At 42.1% G+C, this 14629-nt stretch overlaps 1 protein-coding gene across 1 annotated transcript; it reads right to left on the bottom strand.

Moving 5' to 3' along the window:
• Window positions 1-29: 29 nt before the first annotated feature.
• Window positions 30-14212, bottom strand: mapk3 (mitogen-activated protein kinase 3). Its single transcript, XM_054759258.1, has 9 exons — window positions 13782-14212; window positions 11136-11318; window positions 9139-9328; window positions 6975-7091; window positions 6785-6899; window positions 5666-5797; window positions 4435-4544; window positions 4026-4154; window positions 30-2860 (listed from the first exon to the last, which is right to left on the bottom strand). Exons 1-8 carry the CDS (start codon window positions 13988-13990, stop codon window positions 4035-4037), a joined length of 1176 nt encoding a protein of 391 aa, XP_054615233.1. The 5' UTR covers window positions 13991-14212; the 3' UTR covers window positions 30-2860; window positions 4026-4034.
• Between the last annotated feature and the right edge of the window lie 417 nt (window positions 14213-14629).

The following is a 14629-nucleotide window of genomic DNA, read 5'->3' as shown; positions in this document are numbered from 1 at the left end:
ATAAACTGGAAAAAATAAAGAGCCATAACTGCAACAGTATCAGGAAATTTTATTCAATTATGTAATATAACTTTGTTTCTTTGTTAATCATTTAATTAATATCCATACAATATACAGACAATAACCCTCAATAACTCATATCTCTTTGACAATCGACAGATAATTCCTTTTAAAATAATTCCTTATAAAGAACTTGGAGGGAAAATCCAAGTTGGAAAAAAAAAAAAAGGTCTCAGAAAGACTGAAAACACTGTCAATAATAATCACGTCCATAAGAGAAATAAGCAAGACAAAAAACCCCATCCTAATCATTAAAAAAAAATACAACTTTAACTCCCTTTTAAGTAAAAAAAAAAAAAAAATTACAACAACTCACCAATATAACAACGGTAATAATAAGAATGACCATTTAAAAACAACGATATCTGGAAACAGGCCGTATGACAGACAGGCCACTAGACACATTGATACTGTGTGAATGTGTATGGCATGTTCAAGTGCAACATTTCACACACACAGACACACGCATACACTCCTCAGTCAAAGGGTGTGTGTGTGTGTGTGTGAGTGCAAAACAGTCCTCTTGGTTTTGGAACCATGGCAACCCAGTCAGATGTTTGTTCAGGTCGGAGAAAAAGCAAGCAGGGTTGGTGGACTAGTGGCTGGTTATTCAAATGCGTGACTTTTGCAAGAACCATTTTGCACTGGATGGAAAAGAAATAATCTCACACACAATGTATGAAAAAGCACAATAAAGAGGGAGTTGTGAGGAACACACACACACACACACACACGCGCACACAGTAAGGAGAAAAAAAACTTGGCTTAATATAGAAACACTTGACAGACACACACAAAGCAAGAGATACTTAAAGCTGAGCGAGCAGGACCGGACACACGGAGGGAAAAGACTGAGGACCAAAATGAACAACAAAGTGCAGGCGTGCTGATTGGGCCGTGTGATTGATCGTGTGAGTAGGCGAGGATGAAATAGTGGCAGCAAATGGCAAAAGTGAAGTCGTGGCAGAAAAGAAGTGCGCACAGGTAGGTAGGGAGGGATGCAGCCCTTTGAGTAAAGCGTGGCAAGTGTTGGGAAGGGTGAATAAATCAATGCATTTCACCGCATGTGCACAAAAAAGAAAAAAGCCTCACACCTGTTGTGGGGGACAGTCATAGTGCTGGCTATGGCTTCTGAGAGAACAGCGACACTTTGTACAACATTATTTTACTGCAGCAGGCTGAAGCCAGCAGGCGGTGCAGGGCTGCGTCGACATAGTGTTAAGCATCATGGACCTGACCGTGTGTTGGTCCGCTTTCTTTACATTTAATCCCCGGTGCAATTACTGAGCTGGACCAACAGGTGGTGCTGCACCGAGCAGACGTGAAGTCGTGACACAGACGGTAAGAAAGAACGCACAGATACCACACACACATGCCAGCAGCCATCCATGGGAAACAATGCCACTGTCAGCGCAGTGAGGCATGGTTGCTATGGCAACCAGATAAACAGGCAAACGGAGGACAACAAAAAAGGAAGATTGGAGGGAAAAAAACAAACAAAAAAAAAAAAAACACACAACCACAAATGGTTAGTTGCTTGTCTGAGGGTAATTTTGAGGTTTAAGCAGCATGCAGTGTTCTCAGTAGTCGGGCCTACTGCAGCTACTTTACGCCATACTCGATGCCGTTTTCCTTTCCTTTGGGCCATCACTGAAAATTTTGCCCATGTAAACGTCATATGGTCGTTAGGGTCAACTTAGTAATGCCATAGTGGCTCCTTGATGTTTTATAATGCGTGGAAGAGGGCGTTGAAGGCTAAAGCATTAACAGTATGTGCAGCTTCTTGGTGCCTCATGTCTGTGTAGTGGTGGTACTTGTGCTTTTAATGGTCATACGACCTCTAACACAGACTATTAACCAGGTAGGTGCAGAGTATGAGAACAACCCAATGATATTCTGGAGCATTGTGGGGCATGGCTACACGGAACGATTTATTGGAATTAGCCTCAGCGTAGTGTAACTATACACAAATAGAGGGAGCGTTCATCTGTCTGCCCTTTGATAAAGCCGCGGCTCAGGAAATGTTTAAACAGTAGAATTGGAAAAACATAATACATTGTTGCGTCCCCAAACTAGTTCCTTGTGTCTCTCATCCACTTTGGTAAATTTCAGGAATGCATGCATTCATAAAGATCATTTAGAAAGAAAAAGAAATGCAAACATGCCAGTAAAAACATTTGCCTGAAAATCAACTGCTTAAAACGACTTTCCAACATAAATCAGAGAACAGATCAATACAACTAAGCTGATTTTAAAGCCAACGACTGCGTACAAACCAAAGCTGACAAACCACTTAAAAGGAAAAAAAGTTTTTTTTTTTTTTTTTATAGATTTTGTATGGACTGTACAATAAACCCACCCGATAAGCAACCCCCTATTCTTTTAGTTCTCGACTGCAGGTTGTAATGTACATGTAGCAAGACAATAGAGTAATGGTGTTGGTTAATAAGTAATAGTAGTTTATATGAGAAAGAGGCAGGAGAGCTCCAACAAACCAGACTGGATTATGAAAGGTGGTCATGAGGGACGGGCAGGACGAGGCAGGACACTGAACAGGAAACAGAAGAATGTTTTTGAAGGAGTGGGGAGTCAACAGACACCACGGCCCCACCTAACCACACAAATCAAAGTTAAACACTTAGCTTTCTTGCAGTGGGAATGGAAAGAAAAGCAGCCAATGTTCAAATTTCCTGTTTTGTTATCTTGTTGGATTCTAGAGGGATGCATTTTCTTGTGTTCAAGCATGTCATCTGGGGTCTTCTGATTCCAAGCCTCTGGTTGGCTTTGACACTCGTTAAAACTAAAAGGGAAGAATAAACAAACAGGGTTTATGTATCTTTTCTTGGACAAATTCAAGCGTGTTTAAGTGTAACTGGTTGGCTTGATGCTGAGCTAAATTAATAACTAGAGTTCTGCCTAACTTGTTGATAATTCTAATGTTAAGGGTCTTAATTCAGCATAGTATAGAACAGGGGTCACCAACGCAGTGCTCTTGAGGTCCTTTTGGTTGGCCGACCATTCCTGGGAAGTTTCACCACTGTTCCATGTTTTCGCCATTTATGGATAATCGCTCTCACTGTGGTTTGCTGGAGTCCCAAAGCTTTAGGAATGGCTTTATAACATTTTCCAGACTGATAGATCTCAATTAATCTCAGTTAAGCTATATTTTAAAGGGGGGGGCTAATATTAAAATGTTTGATGATCTGAAACATGTAAGTGTGACAAAAAAATAAAATATTAAAACAAAAAGATATCAAGAAGGGGGCAAACACTTTCACACCACTGTATTAATTTCTCAATCCAACCAGCTATCTATTCAGCTATTTATTGTGATATTTATAATTGGATGCACTTTAAAGCACCAAAATTATCCACTTTTCAAATCCTTCTATTTACAAGTCTTTATTTTCCGACTTCATAAATTTTCCGACTGTGTGGGTGTGCGCGCATTCCCACCACTGAGGCCGATGAGACTCTCCAGACACTTCCAAGGATGCGATAGAATGAATATACGCAAATAGAAGTGCCAAGCAATACTCAGCATGCCTTGTGGCATCTTTTTGTTTTGTAAATAGTTGCTTAAAGTACATGTGTAGCGTTAGGACAGAGTTGGTGTTTATTATCCTCCAATATTAGTAGTAGTCACTCCTGTGTATGTGTTACCTACCCGTGAAGATGCTGTCTGATGGTTAGTGTCATTTCCTTTATGACACCGTGAGGCAGACTGCTATGTTGAGTAATGATCTTCTGTGTTGACAAGCTCATTGCGTGTTACGTTTTCACTACTGTTTGCCCAAATTAAGCGCAACTTCCTTAAGCAACCTGAAGTGCCTATGACCATCTTTTGAGCAACTCAAGAGCGTGATTCAGGACTGAATACTGAATGTGGCCCAGACTCACCCAGACTCTACCTCCAGCGACCACCAGTTGAGTTGAGTTTGAGACCCTGATCTACTAGAATGTACCTGTATGTCTCAGGAGCCCTGGTAGTTTTCCTGGAAACGAGACGTCTCTTCAAAGATGAGTTCCTTCAGCTTCTCCTTGGGAAGGTCATCTAGCTCCATGGAGAAAGTGAAGGGCTCTTCTGCCACTGGCTACAAACACATACACACAAAAGCAGCTTCCTTCAACCACTGTCTTGAGGTTTGTAAAGTCCCAACAAAGCACTCAAGTGACACAAGAGCAAGGCTTACTGTAAAATTTTGATTGGTATGGTACAGTGCTAATATTTGTATCTGTTGACGTAACCTTCTGAGATGTGATAACCCCCGCCCCTTTTAAACTTCTAAGTGTATTACCAAAACAACAGAGGAGCTAGCCAGTGCACATTTATCAACCGCCTCTCTCACTTTTCTGATTGCCATGTAAGCGTACCTCATCTGTGGGGTCGTAGTACTGCTCCAGATAAGGATGAGCCAGCGCCTCCTCAACACTGATACGCTTGTTGGGGTTGAAAGTCAACATGCGGCCCAGCAGGTCCAGCGCTGCATTACATAGGCAAAGGTTTAAGTTAGATCACTCATTAGAAACACTGAGAACATACAGTATAAATATGAAATGCATGTTATATAACATACAAGCACAGGTAAGTTTGTCCATACAAGCTATCTCAACAAAACATTAATTAAATTAGGCCTGACACGATAACATATTTTGCTGGTGGATAATTGTGCTGCAAATTATTGTTGATAATTGATATTATCGGCATTTTCTTACTTTTTCATTACGGCCATGAGGTGTAATTCACACTTGAACCGCTAAATGGTACAGTAAGTATAGTGTACCTGTGTGAGCCACATTAGCTTGACACAAGTTCCCTGCATAAAGTTTATGCCATATAACTGTATTGAATGGTTGCAGTTCTTTGCAATGTAGCAAGCGACACACAATGTGCAACATTTTGCACTGTTTTGTTTATATTTACTTTGCAGACCAAATGCCTCAGTAAGCGCTGACCGTAAGGACGAAGGCGCCGCTGTCCAAGGCACCTCCGTCCTTTATTTTTCCAGTACTCGGTGTCGTTCATCGGGGTTCATGCGCTCAGCTTGTTCAATCTGTTTAAAACCAAAATATTCCCACAATATTCCCACACATTCGCCTCAGAAGCCATCGCTTGTGTGCCTTCGTGTTAGCGTATGCTGCCTCTCGATGCTCATGGCTAACAATCTATTCACTAGTAGCCCCGCCTCCACAAAGAGACTGAATGCGATGAGGGTTCACTCTCTGTTCATTCCACTATAGAACCAATGCACACAGACAGAGGCAGAGTGAACCCTCTTGTCATCCAGCCTGTGTCGTACAGAGAAATGAGCAGATGAAACACACACACACGTGTCAATTTATCGAGGGCAGTCGTTCCAAAAGGTCAGAAGAAAACCAAAATGTACAAAAACTGAATTTTTTTTTCCTATAAGAAATAATGTAAATCTAGTGAATCCATTTCGGACACCCAAAGATATTAACACAAAGTTTGGCGTCTACGCTCAATTGAGGGCCCTTCTAGTGTAGAAGTGTGATTGAAGTCCACTTTGCATCCAGATCTGCTGACAGGGTATCTTCCAATCTTTCCATCACTCCTGCTTGATAAACACTCATGTTACTCTACCTTTGGAGTCTGCCTTGTAGAAAAGCTTCTCCCAGGGGATCTTGGGTTTTTCAGGAAGGGACTGCAGGTAGTTTCTGGCTTTCATATTAATGATGCAATTCAGATCTTCTTGAGATGGAGATCCAAGGACGCCTGCGTAGGAGGAATCAGAATCAACTTCAGGTGTTAATGTCAGTGTTTCCCCATACATTCATTTGGCGGCCCGCCGCAAGTTTGAACTGCTACAAATACATTTGGCACTACCTGGTTGCCCTAGAGCAAGGGTCACCAACGTGGTGCCCACGGGCACCAGGTAGCCCCCCACGACCACATGAGGTGCCCGCAAGCCTGCTTTTCATTCAGGTTTTCAGTTAATAATGTGAGAACACTAGAAGGAAAAGTATTCTGAAACATAAAATGTGAGTTGTGGATACCAGCATTTTGTGAATGTTTTGGTAAAACAAGCATATTTGATCTGTTTGGGTTGAAAAATGTTATGAAAATCATTTCTACAAAAATGAGTAGCTCGTGGCCATTTTCATTTTCTAAAAGTAGCTCTCGCAAGAAAAAACGTTGGTGACCCCTGCCCTAGAGGCTTTCTCAATAGTGTGTCGAACTCTAGTTGTACAGGACCTACTCAGAGCCGAACTTTGGCTGGCATGTGCAAGTGCTTTTTATTTGCAAATATCAGCTTAGTAAATAGTCATACACTACACAAAGGAAGAGGACATCACTAACCCAAACCACCTCCATGGCGCAAACAACAAAGTTAACACATACACCCCTATTTAACCCCGCAAGGCATGCTGGGTAACCCACAGCACTATATTTAGCGAGTAATCAGACCCCTCCTATTTTTAAAAAGGCGCCTAGTGACAAAAGTTACTTTTAGACTCTTTTGGAGGCTGACATGAGAGCATGTACTGTATTGCTCTTCTCACCGAGCAGCGGGTTCTGCTCTGGGTCCCTCCCATCTAAAAAGTATTTGCTTGCCACGTTTCTTGCTCACTCTTTTTTTAATGAGTCATGGCCAATTATGCAAATTAGCTGTTATCGACTGCCACCGCAACCCACCGCCACAAATACATTGTAGTGCATTAGGAAACACTCAACGTTCATGCACAAGGACGGAAAGCTCACCTAAAATGTGGTTGAGCTGGTCCAGGTAATGTTTCCCAGGGAAGATGGGCTTGTTGGACAGCATCTCAGCCAGGATGCAGCCCACTGACCAGATGTCAATAGACTTCGAGTAGCCCTGAGGCACAAGCACATCAGAGCTAGTCAACAAGTTGACAATCAATGCAGGGAGACACATACATGACACACCAACCTTTGAGTTGAGCATGATTTCTGGAGCCCTGTACCAACGCGTGGCGACATACTCAGTCAAGAATCCTGTGTGATCATGCTCAGGGTCGGCGATCCTCGCCAAGCCAAAGTCACAAATCTGGAGGACAAAATGAAGCGACATCAATCTTTGTGCCGTATTTACACTTTTTTCAGTCTGAAGTTACTTTTGTGGCAAGCAGAAAGCGACAAGGACAGAATAAAAGACAAATTATGTCAGATCATGACAGAACAATATAGTCTAATTTTTAAATACTAAAGAGATTAAAATTTATTGTACCATAATGCGTACACTATATGCTAGGGGTGCAACGGTACAGGTAACCCAAGATACGGTCCGTACTTCGGTATCTGGGCTATGGTGTCGGCCATTTTTTGTGTGCTAAAGAGAACTTTTTTCTCCCCAAATTCTCTTTATGTATTATTATTACATGATTTTTAAAAGGAGTATGCATGATCTCCCCGTATGTGTGTGTGGTTTCTCTGGGTACGCCAGCTTCCCCCCACATTCCAAAAATATGTTAGGTTAATTGCCGACTCTAAATTGTCCATAGGTATGAATATAAGTTTGAATGGTTGTTTGTCTATATGTAAGCTGCGATTGGCTGGTCACCAGTCCAGGGTGTACCCTGCCTCTCGCCCAAAGTCAGCTGGGATAGGCTCCAGCATACTCCCACGACCCCAATGAGGATTAAGTGGCATAGAAAATTGATGGATGAAAATGCAAGCATACATACAGTAAGCTACGCCCAATGTCACATGCACACTAGTTATGTTTGTTTTTAGCTCATGATAGCAATTTGGCAAAGTTTTGCTACTAAAGTTAACTATCATTCAATGCATAGGGCTGCAAAGTGTTGATTGCCTCTGAGGCTGTGTGTGTGTGAGTGGGTGTGGACGCACAAAAGAAATCTACGTAAATACCTGACAGCTGTGAGTAACCAAATCATCTTATTTGACAAATTACGCCAATTTTTATTAAGTTTAATCAGTAATTGTGAAAAACAGACAATTTCTTGGTACGCTGTTCCTTTAAACCAGTGGTTCTCAACTGGTTTGGCTGTGGGGTCCCCCCATCATCCCTCAATGACAAGAGGTGACCCAAATTGAGGGATTTTTTCAACTCAAACTTCTCATAAAAATGATATTTTAAGGGACTGTTTTCAACACAATATAAGCTGCATTGCTGAAATGCTGTCTCTTTATGGCACACTCTTCCCCAGCAGATATCTGCAACTGTGTGTCGGATGGATAGCACATTAAGATGTCCTTCCTCTCCCACTCAAGTGTGACAGTCGCCCAGAAATATGCCGTGCACCTTGCGGCGGTGTAGCAAGCGAATGGCGCAGACAAGAACATGAGGTACATTCACAGACATTGGGTCATTACACCCCACCCCCTCTAATATTTTTTCCATGACAGTATGCTAGCCGCTGGTGGTGGTGGTGGTATATTTTTTGTAAAAAAAAAAAAAGTCATCTTTAGCCAGCTGCATACAGTCCCTTAAATGGAAGACTTACTGTTACATGTGAAAATGTTGTGAATCCATTATTTAATATGAAATATTATGCTACCTTGCATGCAAAAAATATTATACTACCATTGCATCGTGCAACTGAGATTATAGAGATTTACGCTGGAGGACTGTATGTATTTTTGTCCACGAGGAACGGCAACATGTGCTGCTTTTGTTCTCCTCCTCCCACATGATCGGCTAATCCGGGGCTTGAAGTTTGGCTAATGAGAGCTCACAAGTGTGCTGGGAGACCGCACAGCACGACAGAGGGAGCCCTTTTCTTCATCGATGCATCATGGAGAAGAGGATACGTTAACATTGACACAGACCTGAGGAGAGGCTGGACCCCCACCTTTTTACTTCCATAATGTTGCCCCTTCTGATGTGATATGTTGAATGAAAACCTTTCTGACGACGCCTGACATCTTCGTGTGATCCAGGTCAAAATGAACTCGCCTTGGAATCAAACCAGCATGTGGACAGTTTTCAGCTTCATAAAGTGATCAAAACGAAGTTGTTAGAGTACCCAGAGGTGTAAAACTTTAAATGTATGACTTGTGAAAAAGACGTCCGAGTGTTGAAAATGCCCAGTAGGTCTCGCCATAGGGGGTTTGACAAGTAGGGGGCTTACCTTTAGGTCACAAGTGGTGTTGATGAGCAGGTTGGAGGGCTTGAGGTCCCGGTGCAACACATTGGCAGAGTGGATGTACTTGAGTCCTCGCAGGATCTGGTAAAGGAAATAGCAGACGTGGTCGTTGCTCAGCCGCTGGCTCTTCAGCAGCTTGTACAGGTCTGTCTCCATCAGCGTCTGCACGATGTAACTGGGGTCAACACGGGTCAAGGAGGATCTCACATTCGAATAGCTTGAAAAGTCACTATGATGAATCGATTGGCTTTCAGAATTCTAATTTCTAAAATAACACAACCCTATGGATGCCAGACAGCCTTTGTTAACGCAAATCACTCAATAGCCATTTTATAGTTTTTCTTTTTGGACACACAAAGTGAAGGGGCTGCTATCTGACTTCAAGTACATGATGTCAGAACGCACATATCTCACAATCTCATCGCCAAATATAAAAAATATGTTCACGAGCAACTTGTAGTACTCTAGTGCATGTTAGCAAATAAAATGGCATACAATTCCTTAGTTTCAAGAAGAGAGGGCAAACACAATCTTACAGAAAACTTCAAAAGTGTATGCAAGCACAACACTAAAAACTTGATATCAATATGTGGAATTAAAACCATTAAAATGGAATGGGCTGAGTAAAGAACTCAGACAATGTAATAATGTGAGCCATTTCAAGGAACAGTACAAACATATGATGTCTGTAAAGTATAGGTAAAAAAATATGTCCGCTATCACTAGCCTGATTATTATTCATGTTATTACTTAGGCAGGCATTATCATTATTCAGTTATGGCATTATTTATCACATATCCCGTTCTTATTCATTGCATTATACAAATGTTTTGTCAATTTCACTCCTTATATTATTGTAAAGGCTCTTTAACTTTACTATTACACATCATTATCAGTTTCTTTTACAATTAAAAAGTGGTAAACTGGCACATGGTACACACAGGAAGTGAACAACCTTAATTGCCATGACACGGAGGAGGAGTTGGATGAAATTAAGATCTGCTTCTTGCTCCTTTTCAGACTTGTTGAATTGTGTAACTGTAGGCACGCAATGTATTTCAATGTAACCTTAAGGCATGTTTGAAATGAAGTAAACCATTGCCAGTATTCAACCATTTTGCAGTTGACAAAGCAAAGTGTGTGACAAAGGTAAGTGTGTATTGTGATTATACACTTACAAAATCAGCTTATTTCAGCTTCTGTAGCTTTAGTTTGTCTCCTTGTTGGTGTAAACATTACCCCATCACTCTTCTTCTTCTCTGGTGCGACCTATGTTTTTTTCCCCCCCGTTACTCAGGCATCGATGTGACGTAAGCTATGCTCAATGAAGATGTTACTCATACTTAAGTAGATGTTTTTTCTACGACTTCTTTAGACATTAACTAAGCAATTTTTTTTTATTTGCAACCAATATTTAGATGGATGAAATCATTCAACGTCGCAGTGGGACAGAGCCTTATGACACAGCAACACTGACTTGAATGTCAGCAAAATAATGACACGTTGAGCCGAATATGGACACAAAATTGTAAAATCCAACCACTCGTGTCATTCTATGTAATTACTGAATGAATCAGAAACAAGAGTCATGTTGGTTTTGCATCTACACTTGAAGTGAAGCGCAAGTTCAGCCTCCCAGATATTTTTGACACAAATAAAAACTACGGTAGGTTAAAAAGCAGTCAAGGTACACAGAGTGCCTTGATCATTTTGAGGGACTCTCACAAACACACAAAAAAGCACAAAAACAGAGACGTACTGTGCTGCTAGTGTTGTAGCTTTCCCCTTTGGAGGACAGCTGGGCTCTGCTGTGCAGCACTGTGCCTCACATAAGTGCTGATATATTTGCAACATCAAAACCAGTAGATATACCATCTTTGCCTGCAAGTGTCACCGACGCACTTGAAATTACGGGCAGGACGTGCAGTGACTGTTAGTGGGGCCGTGAACAGGAAGCGGAGGATAAGAGTATGAAAGGATACACATCTCTCATGTTGTCGATGTGCCGAGCCCTTAGAATGTCGTTGATGCCGATGATATTCTCATGGTTGAAGCGCAGCAGGATCTTGATTTCTCTCAGTGTGCGCTGGCAGTACGTCTGGTGCTCAAAGGGGCTGATTTTCTTGATGGCTACGCGCTGGTTTGTCAGGTGGTCCAGGGCAGAGCTGGATGTTTAGGAGAGGCACAAATCAGAGCTCATGTTACACACTGCAGGAGTCATACACGATTACCAGGAATGGGGCTGACGGAGCTGAGTGGGAAAGGGCGTTGGAGGAGTCTTTGCTGCAGAGATGAGCATGGAGGTGTATACGAGTGCACCTACAGGAGTGTAGGTACACTCCGTCTGTTTGGAGTAGGTGTAGGAGTGAAGACGTGACCAGGTGAAGCTCGTGAAAGAGGTGGATTGTGCATTAAAAGGGACACCTAAACTCTTTTTTTTCCTGACAGTAATCTTCTACTGCTTTTACAAATATCACCTAAAACCTGACCCGACTCCTGTTCTATGTAACTGATCAGAGCAAATTCTCTCATTCTGACACATACAATTCCAAGCTCTCTGCAGTAAAGTTCATAGAAGTGTGTTCTAATGTTTATAAAACATGGTGAACATTCTCCCACATCAGCTGGAGGTATGCCTCAGGTGAGGAAGTAATATTGACACAGAACGAAATACACTTTCACAGTGCGTGCACAGTGTAAAGTACATCAGCCAATACCCGGCGGTGGCACTCCTCAACATTCCCCGAATGTGTGCGCCAATGGAGCCTAACCACTTTCAATCGTCGCCATCTTGGTTATGCAGCGGAAGGGGAGGGACTAACTTGAGTGGTTACAATTCACACTTAAAAAAGGAGCGAAGAAGAGGAAGTGGATAAATATTGCTATCACCATTTCCTGCAAGTGCGCAATAACAGTAATCGATTTGGGACAGCACTACACTGCCGGCAGTCACATTCAGCCATTGATTATAATGCCATGGTATACAATTAGACTATATTTCTAATTGGAGCTACAGTATAGTTAAATGCAAGCAAAGGGTTCAAAAAGCAAAAAATCATCTTCGCCCTGCTTCTGTTCAGCCGACTGCAATAACAGCGGTGGTGTCTAAAGTCCGGCCCAGGGGCTATTTGTTCATGTTATCATTTCACATATTCTAACAAGCCCATTTTAGGCTACATTTTATGGCACAATCCCGCAAAAAATGTGAGAGAAGATTTTTTTTGTATTAGAATTGAGATTGCGATTCTCTGGGACGATTTTTTGACATGCACACACAAGTGAGGTTCAGGGCCATTTGCTTACACTTGAAAGAAATTCCACTTTTTTAGTATTATTATTATCATCAGCATTATCATTTTCTTGTTCTGCTTTAAAGAAACTTGGACCGGTCTTTCTGTTGTTCTTAATGGGTGGAAGGACAGTGCACAGGGTACTTTCTTCATAGAAATGAATACGATAAAATAATTCTATCAAGTCAAAAACATAGCTCACACAACAGTACATTAATGTATGTAATGAAGAAAATTTAAAAGAAAAGCCAATTAATTAATGCAATGTCTCCACCCACAAGCTGATGAATGATAGCCAGTGAGCATCGCCAGCCGTAAGCGGGTCAAACCAGGGCATTGGAGCCAACTCGCCTCGGCCGATGAGGCTTGCTATTGGATGTTTTCGATGCAGCTCATTAAGTAAAATTCAAAACAGATGGGCATCATTTAGAATTGGATTGCTTGTTAGTGTGAATCGAAATTGCTATTTTTTCACAATTTTTGTGCAGCCCTACTGTATTAAATGTTGTTAAGGTTATCACATTTCATACTGCTTATTTGTAAATGGACATACTATAGCTCAATTTCCCCTAACATTATGAAGATACAAGACGGTTTTGATGATAAGATGATACAGGAATATAAAACAAACAAGCAATTTCTCATCTATCAGTGAGTGATGCCAGTGTGCCCAAAATATCCAAAGCAGCAGAATCACATGGCCAGGATGACACAACCAAAACAACATGCAATGTTGTCACATCCACGTATGATGGCATTCTGGAGTGGATTCAATGTGCTCCCCACGTCACTTGTGGTCGTATTCGCGCCTCAGCAAAGACTTGCCACCGATGTCACAGCAGTGAGTTGGCAGTCATATCGAGTGCAACAGGTTTGCTCAACATGCCCACACAAGGCTGCAGATCAGTAGCAGCGATAACAGGAGGGGAGGCCTTGCTGCAAGTCCCAAATCCCTTTTGCATCCTCTGCAACATTTTCCTGTAGGGCTGATTACTATTTTTAGCTAGAAACCAGTGGGATTATGTTGTCAGTTGTACATGTTTGGTGAGCGACTTAAAAATGTGCAAAAACAGCAAAGGGCGTCCTGCGCAAATCGCCTCTATTACATCGTTTCCTGTAAAGCTCATAGCCACGCCTGTAGCTAGTTTGCTAACCTGCTAACTACAAAACAGGCTGATTTATGTGAAGCAATACCACTGGGCAACACGATAATCAATTCATGAATGCACTCGCATTTTGGATATAGCAACAAAATGAACTGAATGTTTTTATTGGGAAAAACAACAACTACCAGTCTTGAGTACGTACGCTAGTCAGTGAGAGAAAACAAGTACTCACCACACCATTCCATAAGCCCCCTCCCCGATGTAAGACAGGTTGGTGTAGCGGGGGCCCACGTCAAAAATCTGACCCTTCACAGACTCGGACGCTGGTTTCTGTCCCGCAGCCCCAGGCGCTCCATCATGCGCAACAGTGCCAGCCCCGGCAGCAGTAACGCTGTTGGAGGCTGCGGCCCCGACCGCTGCGGTGCTGCTCGAATCCGCCATTCTTTTCCTCTCCAAGCCGCGCCTGCTCTATCAGTGACTTTTCACCGCCGCTCTCGGCAAGCTTTCACGTCTCAGACGAGGCTTTAACCGACCGGAGTATTTGATTTACGGAGCAAAGCCAAGTGGGGCCCGCTCTACGCCACCCCGAGTGGAAACGGATTTTGTGGGAGAGCTCGGATTTGGTCTCAGCACACAGCGTAAATGCGCGTGCTGAGATACGGTAATGCAGGGGCGTTCGAAATGATTACCGGGTCAACATAGCCGAGAGGAGTTACGTCATTTTTTCAGTTCTTTAAGCAGGCGCCCGCCTACCCAATTTTATTGTGTGAGCAAAACAAGCAAAACAGACAGCATTGGATAAAGTAACCTCTGGTGGGCGTGGCGAAATCTATTCGTTATTTCCAAAAAATAGATATTTATCAAACTTGACACACCACTGCTTATCTATGGTGCCCATAAATGTTGGTATCGAGCTGGTAGTAAGTGAATAAAAGGCCAGTATTGGCAAAATATTTAATATAATATAATGCGATTTTTAACAATATTATAGGACAAAACAATAGCAAACGAAATTACAACATTATTCAATTTTTTTAACAAACAGTTGTTTGAGCATAATAAAGTAAATAGTGCAAAAAT

The sequence above is a fragment of the Dunckerocampus dactyliophorus genome, chromosome 18 (assembly GCF_027744805.1).
Source record: "Dunckerocampus dactyliophorus isolate RoL2022-P2 chromosome 18, RoL_Ddac_1.1, whole genome shotgun sequence".
Taxonomy (NCBI): Eukaryota; Metazoa; Chordata; class Actinopteri; order Syngnathiformes; family Syngnathidae; genus Dunckerocampus; species Dunckerocampus dactyliophorus.
The sequence above is the reverse complement of the archived record's forward strand: the minus strand, read 5'-3'. Positions and strand labels throughout refer to the sequence as shown.

Excerpts from the sequence above, each read along its gene's own strand:
- mapk3 (XM_054759258.1), bottom strand. The coding sequence starts at position 13,990 with ATGGCGGATTCGAGCAGCACCGCAGCGGTCGGGGCCGCAGCCTCCAAC. Across the intron at positions 11,319-13,781 it reads GGGGCTTATGGAATGGTGTG|CTCTGCCCTGGACCACCTGA; the intron begins GTGAGTACTTGT and ends CTAAACATCCAG. Across the intron at positions 9,329-11,135 it reads ATCGACAACATGAGAGATGT|TTACATCGTGCAGACGCTGA; the intron begins GTATCCTTTCAT and ends TGTTGACCCCAG.